We start from the raw sequence: 19,154 nt of genomic DNA, 5'->3' as shown, positions 1-19,154 counted from the left end.
AATGAAACCCAGCAGCCACTCGTCCAGGTATGAGAGTTTTCCATTTGAGTCTTAATGAATTGAGTACTTATTAAATCAAAAACATTAACACTCTGGAGCAGTTACAAGAAAATCCAGAGTTTCCACAACAAAATGTTGACAGTGTCCATAATACAAACCAAAATTATACAACAAATCTCAAGAATCACCCCCCCAAAGTAGTTCAATTTCAAGAGAAAGATAATTAACAGATGTCAACACCAAGATGACCTAGAATTAAGAATGACCATATACTTTAAAGCAACTATAACAAAGGAGAGGGTATTTTACAGTTGTTATTAAGGTCCCAAATTAGTTGATTTTTAATCAATCAAAAGGGAGAACATTTTGTGCACCTAACTGAATCAGATAAAAGCTCCAAAAGAGGGGCTGGGCCCTTTTGTGAGGAGAGAGAGAGAGACCCATAGGCTCCTGCTGGCCAGGAAGTAAAATATCATGTGGTGAGTGCCTACAGAGAAGGCCAGGGGGCAGGGAGCTGTGGGAAGCCTCCAGGACCTGCAGGTGACTGCCAGCCCCAGTCATTAGTAAGTCAGAGTCCTCAGCCTGTAGCCACAGGAGAAGACATTCTGCCAACAACCTGAGTGCACTTGGAAGTGGATTCTTCCCTACTTGGACTCCTGACCCACAGACAGAGTGATGGTAAATGTGTGTTCTTTTAAGCTGCTAAATTTGTGGCAATTTGTCTTTCAGTAATAGAAACATATACAACATGACAGAGAAGAAAAGGCAGTAAACTGGAAGATAGGTCAGTAGAAATCATCCAGTGTGAAAGAGAGAGAGAAAAAGATTCAAACAAAATTATTCGAACTGCAGGGACCTGTGGAACAATTTCTAAAGGTCTAAATATGAGTAATTACCATCCAAGAATGAGAAGAGAGAGGGAGAGTTGGGCCAAAAAAATTAAATTAACTCAAGAAACATCCCAAGTTTTGTGAAAGATAAAAATTTGCAGGCCCCAGAAGCTCAGAAAACCCCGAACAGACATTTCAAAGAAACTCAGACTGAAGTACCTCATGAGGAAACTACTGAAAACCAAAGAGAAAGAGAAAATCTTGAGGATTAGCTGTAGAGAAATTGTAGGGAAAACTATTGGAATAACTATGAACTTTTCTTTAGGTATCAGAAAGGCTAGAAGGGAAGGTTTGTGCTGGAAGTGATCTGTTCAGAAGTCATTTGGGAGTTACAATCACCAGGATTTGGTTACTGGTCATGGAAGGGAAGGGCCTAGTTTAACTCTGAGGTTTCGGAATTAGGGGACAAGTTGGCAGTGTTGCTGTTGGCCCAAGATAGGGAACTGAGTAGAAAGACAGTGTTTTAGAGACAGAGGATGGAATAGGACTTGAGAACACAACAGGGTGACTCTAAAATCCATGTTGGACATGTTGAGTTTTGGGTTATTTGGCAGGGCAGAAAGGATGATATATTAGAAAAAACACAGATTTGTAGCCATACGTGCCTGGGTTTCACTCCTAAGGCTTGTTAGCTATGTAAGACTGGAAAAGGTTCTTGATTCCTTGGAGCTTTGTCTTCCTCTTCTGCAAAATCAAGAGATTTTTGTGACTATCCCATGCAATAACATTTATAAAGTTTCTAGTGGAAAACTCTGCTCTCTATAACCAAAGGTTCTTTCCTTCCCTGTTCCCTTTCTTTTTTTTTTTTTTTTTTAAAGATTTTATTTATTTATTTGACAGAGAGAAATCACAAGTAGTCGGAGAGGCAGGCAGAGAGAGAGAGAGGGAAGCAGGCTCCCTGCCGAGCAGAGAGCCCGATGCGGGACTCGATCCCAGGACCCTGAGATCATGACCTGAGCCAAAGGCAGCGGTTTAACCCACTGAGCCACCCAGGCGCCCCTTTCCCTGTTCCCTTTCTAACCAGACATCCAAGTGGCCATGTAGAGGAGGAGAATGAATGAGAGTCAGAATGTCATAAGAATAGTCTGGCCTAAGAGGTAAAAATTGGGTTTGTCATCAGTGCCTAAGTAGCACTGGGAGTAGATCAGAATGCCCAAGGAGGCAGGGCTAAGAGAAGAGGACTTTGTTAGTTATCTCTTGTAGTGGAACAATGTACAGCATTGGTGTACAGGCAAAAAGATGGCTACTGCAGACACTCCCATTCATAAAAGGAGAAAAGGGAGACCCATAAATTACTGGTCCATAAAAATTCTAATATCCAACCAGATAAATGTCAGAAGTTTTTTGATTAGTAATCATTCACACTCCTGCTCAAGAGTAATTGTCCATGGCTCATGGCTTTGGACTCTTGGCTCAAGCCTCCTCGAGTCATCCATCCTTTTTCTTGAAAAGTATCCTTTGTTTGCACTTCATAGTCTGCTCAGATTTTTTTGAGTAGTTTTCATAGTTTTCAAAATTCAGTATAATTTTGAAGACTCAACAGGCCTCTTTACCATCTTACACTTTGTCTTTCAGTCAAAATTGGCAGTGTTTATGTGAATACAATTCTTTAAATGACTCTGTGGGTCTCTTGTTAATCTTACTGAGATTTACTACAGTGGACAAAATCATGTATCTCTTCAAGATAATTCCTTTCTGCTTTGGGTTTTGCTCATGCTGCTGAGTGTCTTAGAAGCCCTTGTTTGAATAGTTTACTGGGACAGCAATTTAGATCTTTCTGCAATCCTAACAAAGGATTTTATAGCCTCATTCTTAGCTTCATTCCTAAACCAGCTTTCCTGGTCATGTCCTGGAATTGATCTTTGCATAGAAACCACTTCTTGATTTTAGCATCATTTGCCATCTGAAGGCTAGAAATGTTGAAAACTAGCAACTCCTGCCTCCTTTTTATCTAACACTTACTTCTTAAGCTTCTGTCAACCCCTCTCAGACTTTAATATAAGCAGCAGATAGAAGCCAGGAGCTACTTCAGCACTGCCCGGAAATCTCCTTAGCCACATCACATAGTCGATTAGGCACATTTATACTTTCCATGTCACTCTAGTTTATAGTGTTGCTAAGCTCTCTGCCATGACATAGCAATGTCCCTTCCTCCATTGTCCAACATCATTGTCCTCATTGACAGCCTCCTCTCAGGCCATTAAATAACTATTAAGAGTAACTTTGAAGCACCTTAGATAGTCACCAACACTCTTCTCAAGTCCTTTTAATTTCTGCCCACTTGCCTGCTCCAAAGCCCCTTGTGTTTTTCGGCTTTTGTTATAGTAGCACCTCACTTGGAGAAAACAAAATCTATATTAGTTACATATTTCTGTTTAATAAATTACCCCAAAACCCAAGTAGATAATACAACAGACATTGTTTTTAATCTCCATTTTATTAGCCAAGAATTTGAGGAGTAGTTGAACTGGGTAGTTGTAGCTCAGAGTCCCTGAGAAGGTCATAATCAAGACATCATCTGGAACTGTAGTCATCTAAAGGCTTGACTGGGCTTGAGAATCCATTTCCAAAATGGCTCACTCACGTGGCTCTTGGCTGGAGGACTTGGCTCCTTGCTACAAGGATCTCTCCATAGAGTTGGCTGAGTATTCTCATGACATAGCCGCTGGCTTCCCCCAGATCAAGTGATCCAGATCAATTTAGAACAAGACAGAAGCCATAGTGTCTTTTATGACCTAAGCTCAGAAGTCATTCATTGTCATTTCTGTGATATCTTAGTGGTTACACAGATCAGTCCTATTCAGCATGGGAGGGGACTATGCAAAAGTACAAATAGCAGAAGAGGGGCGCCTGGGTAGCTCAGTGAGTTAAAGCCTCTGCCTTCGGCTCGGGTCGTGATCCCAGGGTCCTGGGATCGAGCCCCACATCGGGCTCTCTGCTGGGCGGGGAGCCTGCTTCCTCCTCTCTCTCTCTCTGCCTGCCTCTCTGCCTACTTGTGATCTCTGTCTGTCAAATAAAATAAATAAAATCTTTAAAAAAAAAAATAGCAGAAGACAGGGATCACTCATGCGATCTTGGAAGTGTGGTGTCATAAGGAAATTAGGCTAAGAAATGAGATCCACTGGAAGGGGTAAGAGGTATAAGAAAACTAAGATATAATAGGAAAAGCCAGACATACAGTGTCCTAAATTAAGCCAAGAAAGGAGAATATCTGAGCGGGGGGGGCGGGGGGGGGGGACTTATCAGATGCCATACAGAGATTGAGTAAGACAAGAACTGAAGAAGCCATTGTAGTTGGCAACTGAGAGGTCATTGGTGGCTCCTAGAAAGCATTTTCATGGCAAAATATGGATAGAAGCCAACTTGAAGTGGATTGAAAATGAATAGAAGGTGAGGAAATGGAGAGAATCAGCATGAATTGTTTTTTTTTTTTTTTAATCTTGACTGGATGTTAACTAGAGAAAGCTGCAGTATCAAGCAAGGGTTTTAAATGGAAGAAAGTTGGGCATGTTCTATACAGAAACAATAAATAGCAAAGGTTGATATGCAGAAGAGAGGAAAAATGATTAATGGCATACGGTCTTAGAATGGGAGAGGAGGAAGGATCCAGACCACAGGTAGAAGGATTGACCCTACATGGGAGGAGGTTTGTATTGGATATCCACTGCTGCTTAACAGAGCACGTCAAAATTTAGTAGCTTAAAAAAATGCATTAGCTCAGGGTGTCTGGCTGGCTCAGTGGTTTAAGCCTCTGCCTTCGGCTCAGTTCGTGATCTAAGGTCCTGGGATTGACCCTCACATCCCGCGCTCTGCTCAGCAGGGAGCCCACTTCCTCCTCTCTCTGCCTTCTCTGCCTACTTATGATCTCTGTTTATCAAATGAAGAAATAAAATCTTTTAAAAAATGCGTTAGCTCGTGATTCTGTTGGTCAGAAACCTAGATGCCCTCAGGAGGTTTTTCTGGTGTCTGCACTGCTCACTTGTGGTCCAAGATGGCCTCACCTACATATGTGCAGTTGTCAGGCTGTTGGCCAGGGTACTCTTGGTTCTCTTCCATGTGACTGCCCCCAGCAGACTAGCCCAGACAGGAAAACCAAAGCAGAAACTACTAAACCTGTTGAGCCCAAGCTTGAAGCTCACACAGCATCTTCTGTCACCATTTCTTCTTGGGCAGGACAAGTCACAGAGTTAGGCCAGATCCAAAGAATAAGGAACTAAGTATTACCTCTCATTGAGAGTTGCTGAGAGAATTGGGGGCCATTTGCAACTCACCAGGAAATAGGAGAGAGAGAATGAGCATGAATGTGAATGGAGATGAGGTCATAATGGGTATTTGCTGAAGGTAAAAAGAAAGAAAAAAAGAGTAAGAGGCTTTAAAAAAAAAAAAAAGGAATTTTCCACAGCATCTAATCCTATAGCCTGCTCATATTAGGCATTTGGTAAATGTTCACTGAGTAAATGTTTTCATTACTTATTTATAACATTTCTGACATTTTTTCAAGAACATAGACTTAAAAGCTTAATTATTTTAACAATATGAAAATTATAAACTTGTTTCAATCCAATTGGATATTGTGTGTGTGCTATACAGATACACAAAAAGAGGTCTTGTGATCTCAAAATGTATCTTCTGTATACTGTCAGTGAAATTGGGCTTTTAATTAGGAGTGGCCCCTGGTCTCCTCTACCTCCTCCCCTTTGACCTCCCAGTGGCTTCCAGTGAAAACAAAGACAAAACTAGGACATCACTACAGGGGGGAATTCACAGTATTCTCCAAAGGAGAGTACCTTTCCAGTCCATGTGCATGTCCAAGTCTTCCCAATTTGTTCTTTTTTCATTTTTTTTAAGTAAACTCTACACCACACATGAGGCTCAAACTCACAACCCTGAGATCAAGTGTTTCATGCTCTACTGACTGAGCCAGCCAAGCACCCCCAACTCTTCCCAAATTAGCTGTGAAAAATTCTTCTTGTTTGTCATAAACTAAAAGTACTGTCATATAGTTAACCAAATGTTCCCGATTTAAAGTAAATCATTTCAAGTTAACTTTGCCACACATAATCTCCTTTTCTAGCCATGGAAGTCAATTCCCAGAAACCTCCAGTATGGCTCTTGTTGTGTAGGGCACAGCTGCCTGCAACTAGCAATTCCATGTGGGGAGGAAGGATTGTGTGCCTTTGCTCCCCAGTGGCAGTAACAAGCTTCTTTTTACTGTTGCTGACATTAAGATAGCTAAAATCAACAGTGAGGTAAACACTTCTTGGGACCATCTGGCAAGGATTTTAATCCCAAATATTCTGTAAACACTGACTCCGTTTGAGTACCCGGAACCTACTGTCCAGTCACCACCAACTGCGTCTTTATTTCAGTTTTAGGCAGTAATTGAAAGAGCAAAGCAGTAGACTGGAGACTCTGTCCTTTCACCTTTCTCTCTCAAATATTTCAGCTTCATGAGAGACTACAAGAGATTTACATTCTCTGAGGAAGCTTAGAGGGCCTTATGAAGTGACCAATAGAGGTAAATGGGGCCCTAGCAGTTTTGGTCATTAAGTATCTGGTAGCTAAAGCGTACTTGGAATGTCTTCATTTTCTGTTGGGAAATGCATTCACTCTAAATGAGAGGCAGAGCTTTGGGGCTGAGTTTTATTTTTCCTGTATTTTTCAAAGTTTCTTCGTAAAAATGATTTGCAGTATAACCTAGTTAAGACTTTTAAAGTCTTTCCCCAGAAATGGCAAAGATAGGATTGTGATAGGGCACTTTATTCAGTCCCAAGGCTGATTTCTGGAGTTTTCTACAAGCCTGCATGAAAAAGAACAACTGGGGATTATTTCAGCTGTGAAGCACCCAACGGAATGACTGCTGGTGCTGCTAATGGTCTCTCTGTCCCTCCTCTGGCAATAAATTTTAGATATTGAAATATAGCTTTGGAGAAAAATGTACTGAAGATTCCTTAAGCTTTTTACAAGACACTCAGAGGTTTTTCACAAGCCCGTGCTCTGGAAATGTGAATTCTTGATGTCTAAACATAAAGGTCCTTTACTGAACTAGTTTTAAATGTGAATTTTCATACGGAGTACTTGGAGAAAGGGAATGCAGCTGGACCATTAAAGCATGGTATTTTGCCATTTTTAAGTAATGGGAAATACTGATTAAGAATGGTATAAAGATTTCAGCATACATAATGTGATTGTCTCTAATCATAACCTATTAGCACAAGTCTGTAACAAAAGCATTAGCTCTGTTAAAGACAATGGCACACCTATTATACTGTGGTACTTTTTAATTATTTCCATACTGAACAGGATATTGAAGAGCTTATTATCTAAAGGTCAGAATAATGCCCAAGACATGGCCAAGCCCAATGAGTGTCAGATGCATGGAATGTTGGATGACTTCATAGTTATGAAATTATTTCATTTCTCATGATAATTCCTGACTTGCCAAGTTAGTGAATTTTAAGAACTCTGAGAGCAGATTTTAAGATAAATGTGAAATAATCCATACTTTTGGAGTCAGGGACTTCCCTTCAGGCATTAGTTCATATTTGACTTGCTTGACTTACACTTGGGGATAAAATGAGTTAGGACAAGGTCTAAGATACCACATTCCCTTACTGGGAAAGAAAACCAACTTACACAACTTTGGCTCATGTTTCTTGTTATACAGGCACTGAGAAGCAGCGGTTGCCATGAAATACTTTATTTAACCTTTACAAAAATGTTTTCTTAGTATGGCAAGGCAGTTTAGTTAAATGAAAATAAATAACTATAAAAAATTTTGATTTCTTTAAATCCATCTGTTGAATTCTTTTTTTTCTAATTAAAAATTAAGGATAACAATTATAATTGTCTAAATTGCCATGATGACTAAAAATAAAGATTGTGTCAAACTGTTTTATCCTTTCTTAGGACACGTGTTGGCATGTCTTCTATTTTACACTAAAGGAAACTTTGCTGAATGATGAATGTTACATTTGAGAACAATTTAAAAGAAAGTTTTTTAGGTTGGGTTTCTCTATTGTTTATATTTATATTTAGTCAAAATTGATTTTCAGACAAAACAGTTTTGCTCACAAACTCCAAATATTTTTCCAAACCTGAATGACTATTAAACAGTATGTCTAGTTTTTGTCTTACTGGTTTCCATTCTCAGTTCACCTAAATTAATCTTTATTGTTTCTGTCCAACATGCTCTTTTCTCTTCCACTGAAAAGTTGGGTCCAACCAAGGGCATGGTGACCATTGGCTATCATTCTGTCAAAAGAATGTATCTATACAACACTGAAATCTCCTGGCTGTTGGAGATTAAGCAATTGAAGTTGTTATTTGATTTAATTAGTTTAAAAGAAAATAAGAATTATCTCATATTTTATGGACAGACTATCCTTTTCTGTACTCACACGTGCAGATACACGTACATATCACATTTTCTGAATCTTCACTTTTCAACACTTTGTGGCAGTTGTTATCTTAAAAATACACAATTCTGGATATAAGGCAGCCATTAGTATGTTTTTTCAGTCACATATCATTTAAATATAGGGAAGTCCACACCCTCTAGAAACATGGAAACAATATATATGTGTAATGCTGAACTGAGTTCTTCAAAACCAATATGTCCTTTCATACGTCTTTTACTATGTGCCTTTGTATCTGATTTTATGATTAAAATATCCCAAAAATTATACATAAAATTATATTTTTAATATATGAGAGAATTTGCTCACGACATCTTCTTGCAAGAATTTTTTTGATGTATAGAATTTTTCACTAATTTAGATAATTTGGATTTAGGTAATTTTTTAGTAAAGAATATACTTGAAGCATCTCATTGTTTTGTAGACAATGTATAAATCAGAAGTACCACAATTATTCACCCTACTCTTACTTCCTTTTTAACTTCTTTTTCATAAGTATATAATTTTTAGCTGGATACTGAGCAGAGACTGATACCTGAACAGTGAAAAACCATAAATGAATTTTTTAATTTGGATTTCTGTTTAGAGTTACTTATAAAATATAATTCTAATTTTAGAAAGATTCTATGATTTGCTTATAGATATGTTGAAACATGGATAAGCCTTAATGTTTGCTAGAAATGTGTGACATTTGACATCCTATTTACCCATGGAAATTCAAATAATTCACCATAAACTATACGATGGAAGGACACAATACACTGTTTTAAAGCTATAGAGCCTTATAGATGGAGGATATGATTGAATTATTTCTTATTTATATTAATTGTGTATATTTTGTTTTTCTTTCATACCCTGACATTTTCTGTCCTATTTCTTTATATATTTGTTTTTTAAAGTTTTCCCCTTTTTTTTTTTGTAGCAGTTATTCCTACTTGCTCTACTTCTGTCAGTAGGAATCCTTATTCTGCAAATGCATTTTTTAGTTTTTCCTGCATTTATTGTTTTATCTAATTACCTTTTTATATCACCTATTTATTTTAAGCTCAGGCTTTTTTCTGTTTTTGCCAGAGTGTTCCTTCCTCTCAGTGGCTTTCTACAGTTTTACAAAAATCATGTATTTTTATACAGTTTAAAGAAGACCAAAAACTTTCTTGATATTCTTTGCCTGAATTCTGCAACAGGGTGTTTATGGTAACCACTCTCTTCTGTTCACTTTTTAAGATGCTATCCTCCTCCCTTTGCTTTGTAATTTTTTTTCCAGTGGTCACATGGGTTATTTTCAGTGTTTGTCAGTGATTATAGTATATGGATTGTCCCTGGTTAGAGTCTGTTATCACTTGAGGAACAATGAGATTGTTATTCTCGTCCCCAGCTGCAGGGCAGAAGGACAAAGTCAATTTCTGTCTCACTTCCCGCTTTGTAGCTGGCATGTCCTACTATTTCTCAGCTATACAGAGGTGACACCTTTTCCTACATCTTTTCATGGTTCTTGGATACCCCAAACTGTCACACTTTATGAAAAACTACAGTTCCACTTGTTCGCATCCGTTTTTGTTGCTCCTGAGTCCTCCTTCCTCTGTAACAATTATCTCATGATGACCGCTCATAAAATACAGCAGCGCATGGCCACAACCTGTTTCTCCCTGGGAGCTACTCTCTCTCTGTAGATGTTGAAAGACCAGGGAGATAGTGAAGAGCAGGACATCAAACAGCCTAAGAAACTGTCAGTTACTTTCTGCTGCATCTCTAATGCTCCGTCAGGTCCCTGGTGTTTACTGATGACTGATGCCCGGAGGGGAAGCGGCAGCCACTGACAGCGAATTCTGTGCCTCTTTCGCCTCTCTTTCCATACCACTCCCTCAAGGGCAGGTCCTCTTCTGACCCTCACGTCTCCTCAACCCCAAGAACCTACGCATGCCTCTGCCTGTGTAAGAGCAAGATCTGGCTTCCTAAAATGATGATTTTTGTTCCAGTATGACTCTTTCCTTTCCGGGATCAAAATTCAGTGGTTCCATTTGGGTTAAGATCAAAGCTATCAGAAGATTGTAAGCCGATGAGTTCATACTATAAAGTGAATTTTACAAATTACATTGACAAGAAGTAGGATAAAAAGTTGTTTGTTGGCAAAAACGGTTTGAAGCTATAGCTTGCTACTTTTAGAACCTGTCCCTGTTTATAATGCAGTCAGTGTGCTTTGTGGACGTTGATTTTGTGCAGAAAGACCCACTCCAAGTTAGGCTGGCTGTCACCTGCTTTTGTTTAGCAGAAACAACAGCCCTATCTATCTTTTATTTACTCTATTTCAACATGGTTTTTTCATGTTATTTCTTTTCGTAACTAATATGTCCTCTGGTCAATCTTTTAACTCCCCAAGCAGAATACCTCTGGAGTCCTACAACAAATTTTCCTTCCTCTCATAAAATTTTGCGGCATAATTTTTCTTGTTAAATATCTGTTTCTTCCACTCCATTCTGAGCATTTCCAGTGTGAGTAATGTGTCTCGTTCATCTCTATATCCACCACGTGTGGCTTAGTTCATTGGCTTATGGTAAATATTTAATAGATGTAGATCCTAAAAATATTTGCTATATTGGAAAAAAAAAAAAAAAACAACTATTGCCCTGGGGAAGAAAGCTCAAGTAATTACATTAAACTGCTCCAAGGATTATGTGAATAAGTATTAGAGCAAACCAGACCCTCTGGGAGGGGCTCAAAGGCTACAGAGATGAACTGACCATCATGTCACCCTTTTTAGCAAAGCGGCTGCAGTGCAAATGAGAAAGTGGTGACACAGACTGGGACAGAGGGGGAGACTTCAGGCAGGAAGCTGAATCTGAGTTCCTAAAATAGAAACGCGTCATTTCTTTTCCCTTAAAATGTAGACTCTGTATGCTTTCTATTAGACGTTTTTCTTTTTAATAACATTAATGTTTATCTGATTGCAAAATAATACATATTTATAGTATGACATTTGGAAATTACATAAAAGCACACAAAACCATACACAAAGGACTACTTAAAACACACAACCCCAAGATAACCACTGTTAGCATTTCAGCATATTTCTAGCCATTTTCTCCCCTAAAAACATGCACAAGTACTTTTTCTTCATTTTACAAAAACGGAATGAATGTATACTGCACATGTCTTTTTATAATTGCTTTTTTCCCATTACTCTATCGCTAACATTCTCAATGTTTTTTCGTGCTGTGATTGTTTTCTTCAGTAGTTTGAGAGGATTCTACAATCTAAGTGTGGTTAAGCACACCAGAGTCGGCACCACTTACTCTGAGTTCTGATCTTATCCCTGCCCTCCCAGCGCGGTGGCCCTGGGCAGCTCGCACAGCCTCTCTGTGACCTGGTTTGCTTTTTCATCTGTAAGATGGAACAACAGTACCTACCTCATAAGATTGTTTTAAGGAATAAATGAGAAAATGTATAAAAAGCACTGAGGCCAATGCTCGGCACATAGTACGTGTCTAACAAATGATAGCTTTCATTGTTTTTACAATACTGTATTTGACAAAATATTGTTTCCTAGCAATGCCTAATTTTTATTATTAAAACAGTGCTGGAATAAGCTTACATCCAGGTAAATCTTTGCACGTGTGTATGATTATCACCCTACAAGAAATTCCTATGTAGAATTGATGAGTCAATATCTGAAACTCAAGATTTTTGACAAGGGCTAGACTCCAGCGACAGTGTTCATTCTAATGTGTGTTGGGACTGTGCTAGGTTTCCCTTTTTGTAACAGGTTGTTCTGGGCTGATTTCACATATTTGTGGCCTTCCTTGAATTCAGTTACGAGGGCAAACCTACAACTACTCCTCTTTGGTGGAAGAGCCAACAACCCAGCGCTCGTGTGACGACAGAGTGGCCTCTGTTATCTCACCTCCTGGACCACTGATTTGGAAAGCTTTCTTTCTCTTTCTCCTTTTCCTTCCAAAATACCCTGCATCAAAGAGTCCAAGTTATCCACTAGAAAATAAATCAACATGATTTATTTCCACTCTTCTCGTTCTTACTTGTAAGATTGTGTTCTATAAATAAATGTAAAAGAATATAGAGGGTCCTGAGACTTCCAGTATTGAATCAGGGTGACATGAGGCATTAGCCATTATCTAACAAGTTTTCCACTTGGTTTTTTAGCATTACATCAGATACTCTGAACATCCTGAAATGTAACTGCCTTGACAAAACAGTAATGAGCAACATATTTCATTTTATTTTTATGTTAATTTATTAGGACGGCATGTACTATCGGTTCTTTTTTTTTTTTTTTTTTTTTTTTAAGATTTTATTTATTTGACTATCACAAGTAGGCAGAGAGAGGAGACAGAGGCAGGCTCTCTGCTGAGCAGAGTGCCCGACGTGGGACTCAATCCTGGGACCCTGGGATCATGACCTGAACTGAAGGCAGAGGCTTTAACCCACTGAACCACCCAGGCGCCCTGTACTGTCAGTTCTGCTTGCACATTCCAAATAAGCAATTAAACTTGGATCTGTATAATTTGATCTACCGCTTTCCAGATATTATTTTAGATAGACAAGAAATTTTAAAACTATTTTAACTTAATATTCCTCCAAAATGCTCACCTACTCTATCATTTGGGATCTACTTTAGGCTTTAATATCAGTATTACTGGGTCTGAATTGTGGATTGGAAGGATTACATTGATTTGTAATTTAATCTAGTATCATCATCCATGTGAAGTAAATCTCCTGTGTTGAAAGGTCATTCAAAAACTTGGGATTGTTTTTAAGAGTACACTTACAGTTGATAAGCACTTGATAAGTACTAAGAGTACACTTACCTTGATAAGCACTGAATAATACATGTAACTGTTGCATGACTGTATTGTATACTTGAAATGAATAATACTATCTATTAACTACACTGAAATTAAAATTTTAAAATTTTAAAAATACAGTAAGACAAAAAGAAAAATATTTTAAAAATAGGAATTATTTCTAAATTTTTATTTAATACTGTATTTATGACATTTTATGCACAGATACCACAGATATCACTAAAAATTTTTAATGTCTACTTTGGATTATTTTTCAATAATCCTCACTCATTTATTTATTCAACAAATATCTGTTGAATGCCTACTATGCACTAGGTTCTTGGGATATAGTGATAAGTTTAGAAGTTTAAAAAATACACATGATGCCTAAGCTTTAATATATATTAACAATACATATTTAATAGTTTATTTCACTTGGATTGAATGTTAATTTTTTTAGAACACCTAAAATTTCTACCAAGCGTATAATGGATTGGGAAAATTTTTGAAGTTATTTCAATTTTCAATTTCTTCTTAGAACATTACATATTACTGTACAGTAAATTATAAAATTCAAAAAAGTATAAGTGAACCTGAAGACATTTTTTATTTGTGATTATTTGGGTAGGAATCATCTTGATGACAGTTTTAAAACAAATAGTGAAATAAAGTTCACAGACAAGTATCTGGTACCTTCACTTATGTTTAGGATATAATTTAAAAAATAGAGCCATCCCCCTTTCTTTCTTTTCCTTGGTGCACTGTTTTCCTAGATGTCGTCTATTTTTCTTTCCTCTGTAACTGAATCAGGAATTCTCCCTTTGGAGGTGACTATGGGTGGTCTTGAGAGCTGACCCCAGGCCTCTGATCAATAATTCAGTTTTAACTTTTTTTTTGTATTTAAAAAAATGACCAGAGAGCTGCACATGCTCCCATTTGAGATCTTCAGTGGAGAAACCATGAATTTAGTCTGGCTGCCCTGGGGGGTGGTGGGGCTGCTGGAAAAAAAGAAAATGCAGCCCATTGGGACCTTCCAACAAGCGTGGCCACCGTACAACCTGCCTTATTGCTTAGTTTCAGTTCCCACTGAGAAGTTCAAACAAGAGTTCCTATTTTGGCTTTTTCCCCCAGTGGAAAGTATTAGCACTAGCTAAGTAGGCCAAAAAGAATGAAGAGCCTGAATAGAAAGAATGGTAGAGGAAGTGAGTCAGTAAGGGAAACTTAATAGGGAAGAGGAGAAAGAAAGTTTCCAAGTTGATAAGAGAATGTAAAAATACCATGGGCTCCAGGCAACAAAGGATAGTTATGTGGGGCCTAAGGCCATTGCTTCATCTCTCCTGTGTTTGCAAGTTTCTGGCCCATCTTGCCTTTCCTCCTGACTGTGACAGTTGCCCTCCTTCCTCCACACTCCACTCTGAATCTCCTTTCAACACAATCTCCTTACTTAGTAAATCAGTGCTGGCCACAATCTAGATCTCCCTGTTTGACCTTATTATCCCTGACTCCCGTTTTTCATGTTCCCTTTTCTCCAGCCATTCCAGATTGTTAACCTTGCCCCCAAGCATACCCTCTGGCTTTCACATCTCACGTCGTCCCTTAGACCCAGAAAGGACCCGCTGTCTTTGCCAGTCAAAACCCTGTGGTAACTCTGAGCCCCAACTGCTTCCGGAAGCTTTCCTAATCCCATCAGCCTGAAACAAGCTGTCCTTTCTCTAGACTCCTGTACCATGTTGTATCTCTCCAAATGCCTCTTGTTTTATTGTGCATGCTTTATTTTCCCCATAAGATCGTAAGCTCTTTGCAGGACAGAAGACACGGTTCTTCCTCCTTCCTTCCTCCATAGTGGCTAGCATATCAGCTTTCTTATAGTATCTGAGTAAGAAAATATATCAGAGGAATGATAGAAAGAAATCACATTAGGATCAAGTAGTCTAACTCGAATTTCACCTTCTTATTCCTGAATTTAGTTCCTTCAGTATAGAAAGAAAAGCAGATCTATGAGTATTTGTTTTTTCAGTACCTGGAACCATGAAATGTAGTCATTTAGGGTGCCTGGGTGGCTCAGCAGATCAAAGGCTCTGCCTTTGGCTCTAGTCATGATCCCAGGGTCCTGGGATCGAGCCCCAAATTGGGGTCTCTGCTCAGCAGGGAGCCTGCTTCCCCTTCTCTCTCTCTCTCTCTCTGCCTGCCTCTATGCCTACTCTGGCAAATAAATAAATAAAACCTTCAAAAAAAAAAAAAAAAAGAAAGAAAGAAAGAAATGTAGTTATTTGGTTCAACAGAACAGAACTCCCCCCACTCAGTGGAGGTCCATGAGCGTCCGCATTGCTGTCTAGTGCCTGAAGTGGACACACCATGGGAAGGATGACCCAAGTAGGGTTGGGCCTTCTCAGGTCCTTTTTGTAGGTTTTCTCTCTTAGGAATGCAGTTCCTTCCCTAATAAATGATATATGTCTAATAGCTATTTAAATGCTTTGAACAGTCGACCAAACATTACAAATATTGTACCAGTGATGCATGTGGGAAGAAGTGTGATGTTTTTCTCCCACCTGACTTTTCTGTGTGAACTAATTCCAGACATATCTGGATTTTCATAATTCAAAGAAAATATCTACGCCAACATTTTGAGAATACATAGGTGCCAAGCGAAACCCAACAACATACTCCTTGGTGACATTCAGTCGGTTGAAGCTGTGTACACAGAGGGAGCCGCTACCTAAAATTGAGCTCATATGCAAATGTGAACACTCCTCAATTCCAATTACGTTGTATACATTAAACCTTTAGAGGCTGTGGAATTTTCAGGAAAAATATAGCCGAGCTTGACCTTAAGTACCTTGCCTCATTATTTTTTTTGTCATTTCCAGCTACTAGTCTCTCCAAAGAAAACAACTTTCTTGTTTCTTTTAGTTTTGTGTATGCCCTGAGCTTTATTCCCAGTTGCTGCTACAAAAAATTGAAATGGTTCCAAACACCACTATTGTTTTTCTTTTTTTTTCTCTGTAACTAATATTTAAAGATCAAAGATAACTCTGGTACTTTTATGTTGTAGAGTGTATATAAGACCAAATTTTCCCTAAAGGTATTTGCTGTCTAGGACTTTTTTCTTTTTTTCTTTATTCCCTTTCTTTCCCTCCCTCCCATTCTCTTTCTTTCTTTCTTTCTTTCTTCCTTTCCCTTGTTACCTTTCTTTTCTAGAAGTCATCTGGATGGTAGCTTTTTGATTTCCCAGGGTCACTGGAAGTTGCATGGAGGAAGAATTGGAGTGGGGCCATATGAAAAGCAGGGAGATGAGTTAGGAGGTTTTGAAAAAATACTTTATTAAGGTGTTTCAAAACAAAGAAATAAACAAATCCTCCCTTAACCTTCCACCAAAATCATATTGTGATAACTAGTGACCTTGGGAAATGTTTTAATTTAGGTACTTTCTAAAGGCTCCTTCTAATGGTAAAGCAGAAAGATAATCTTTCTGTCAAAAGACTTTTATTATTATGACAATTCCCATGTAAATTCTTAATGTATTTATTTTAAGGGCCCATTATGATAGCTCTTATACAATGTTTTTATAGTTTTATTCATTCTGTTAATTGGGAAAATGTTTCATACGATCAGCCTTTGGTTCGTTCTTTTAAAAAATTATATTCGACATGAAGGAAATCGTTTGTATATTATACAAATGTTTTTCCTAAGATGTCAGTTTTATTTCTTATTCTTAGTAATTGGATAGAACACTGTTTATGTTCATTTAAACATGTATCCTAAAGAAGCAGTAATTATTATGTTGTTTTGGAATACTTGTTCAGTTAAACTGATTTTCTTCATTGCATTTAGTGGGTAGGAGTGGAAATAGAAAATATTTGATGATCATGGAAGAAATCTAAATATTACCACAATTGGCAATAATGTGTGAATAAATATGAATGTGAATCAGGAGACTCGTTTGGTAAATGCTACAATAAATAACATGGCTAGCAAAAAGTAAAACAAAGACATTTTTTCATACATTCAAAATGTTGAAGATAGTTCTCATATGATATATGTGATCTCATAGAGTATATTGAATGAACTGCATCCTCAAATTGCTGTTTTGTTCTTTATCAAGAGAATAAATAAGGAATGGCAATTTAGGGTCAAAAATAATGCAACAAATGAAATTTTACTTTAATTACTGTCTAGCCATAAGAGGGAATAAACTATCAGCCAAGACCCATGTTCTTTGATCTCACACTTCGACCTTCTTGTCCTCCAGATGAATGAAATGGGCTTTTCTCAAATGTTCAACAGGCCTTTTACCATTTGATAGGACAATTATTTTTAAGAAGGTTTAAAATGTGATCTGGAAAACCACATTGACTCTCTGTGGCATATTTGCTATTCTTAGCCTGCTTGAATAAGCTGGAAGTGGATGAATAATGCAGGTTAGAAAGAAAACAGATGCTAAATATTACAAATAGGAAGGTTTTCCAGCAATGAGACTTTCATTTTAGGACTAGATTTTTGTTGGCACTTTTGGCATCGTGACGATTATTGTTTTTCTCTCCAGCTGTTACACATCTGTATTGAAGGTTGGGGCAATTGGCGCTGGTCAGAGCCCTTCAGTGTGGACCACGCAGGAACGTTTATTAGAACTATTCAGTACAAGGGTCGGACTGCTTCCCTCGTCATCAAGGTTCAGCAGCTCAGTGGAGTGCAAAAACAGGTGAGTTCCTTGTGTTCGTGACCCAGACAGCTCTTAATTCTTTGACACAATTAATGGAAGTGAAACTTAAAGAAATGAAAATAATTCATAATTTAAAAACCCACAGTGGGGGCGCCTGGGTGGCTCAGTGGGTTGAGCCGCTGCCTTCGGCTCAGGTCATGATCTCAGGGTCCTGGGATGGAGCCCCACATCCAGCTCTCTGCTCAGTGGGGAGCCTGCTTCCTCCTCTGTTTCTGCCTGCTGCTCTGCCTATTTCTGATCTCTCTATCAAATAAATAAATAAAATCTTTAAAAAAAAAAAAAAAAAAAAAAAAAAAAAACCCACAGTGATAAGCCTGGGTATTTTTTCTCCCACTTCGTATGTGCTTGTTGATGATCCTGAGGATGGTGATGGCTTCAAACCCTTTGTCCCACATCTTTTACAAGAGCTGCTAACGAGCAGTAAAATTTACTGATTTTAGTTTCACCTCTTCTCGCTGTCATCACCTACCTTCTGGTGGAGGTGCTAATGAGCTGTGAAATAGCCAAAAGGCCTTTATTAAGGAAGAAAAGAAGCACTGGGTGTTGGGGACTCTGGATAATCCAACAGCGGATAACCAGGAGTTGGTTCTCAGACATATCAGAATAATCTTCGAGAAAGTGTGATACCTCCTATGACAGAGTGGGCCTGGGTCTCCAGCAAGCTTTCTTTTCCTAGGAGTTAATATTAACTGCAGTAAAAATTCACTACGGTCTAACTCTTGGCATATAAAACCTCAGCTCTCAGCACATATTTTTACGTATTTTATAAAACTTCCTTTTGGCTGTTTTTGAAGTTCTAAGACTGCAAAGGGGAAAAAAGTATCTGACACTTTTTTTGTGTTCTTAAGATGTGAAAATGTGGTTTTTAGAAGATGTTTTTCAAGCATGGCACATATGACAAGAGTAGAAAGGAAAAAAGGAAGTATTAAAATCTGAAAACTGACTTCACTACACACATCATAACTGGATTTGTCATAAGAGTTTTAACATATACATCTGCGTCTGGACTGTAAGTCTACCCAGAGCTTATGTGAACTGAAGACATGATAGAAACAGCCCTCAGTCCCTGGGAAAGGAAAAGGGGAGCTTTTCTTATCAAGCAACATGGGCTGGTCCATTGCCGTGTGCCAGGAGCAGACAGGAAGCAAGTGGTGAGGTGAACAGTAGGACCTGTGCCATATACGTTCTTGATCTCCACCTAATCAGGGAGCTGGACATCATGTTCTCATTATTGTGGGCTATTATTCTTTTCACTTCTGTGAAAAGAATAGAGCAGAGGAATCTTCCCAATGAATTGACTATTCCTCAAGTAATTATGTATTGCCTACAG

The 19,154-nt window shown here is 38.3% G+C and overlaps 1 protein-coding gene across 6 annotated transcripts in view; it reads left to right on the top strand.

Moving 5' to 3' along the window:
* The window catches only part of VPS13B (vacuolar protein sorting 13 homolog B), a 792,142-nt gene that overhangs the window by 712,632 nt on the left and 60,356 nt on the right, over positions 1-19,154 (top strand). For all 6 annotated transcript variants that reach the window (XM_059165934.1, XM_059165936.1, XM_059165932.1 and 3 more), the window contains one exon: positions 17,648-17,803. In XM_059165934.1, coding sequence (XP_059021917.1) covers positions 17,648-17,803 — 156 coding nt within the window. The remainder of the gene's footprint in view (positions 1-17,647; positions 17,804-19,154) is intronic.

This window comes from Mustela lutreola, chromosome 3 (assembly GCF_030435805.1).
Source record: "Mustela lutreola isolate mMusLut2 chromosome 3, mMusLut2.pri, whole genome shotgun sequence".
Lineage (NCBI taxonomy): Eukaryota > Metazoa > Chordata > Mammalia > Carnivora > Mustelidae > Mustela > Mustela lutreola.
This window is presented reverse-complemented; position numbering and strand designations above follow the sequence as displayed.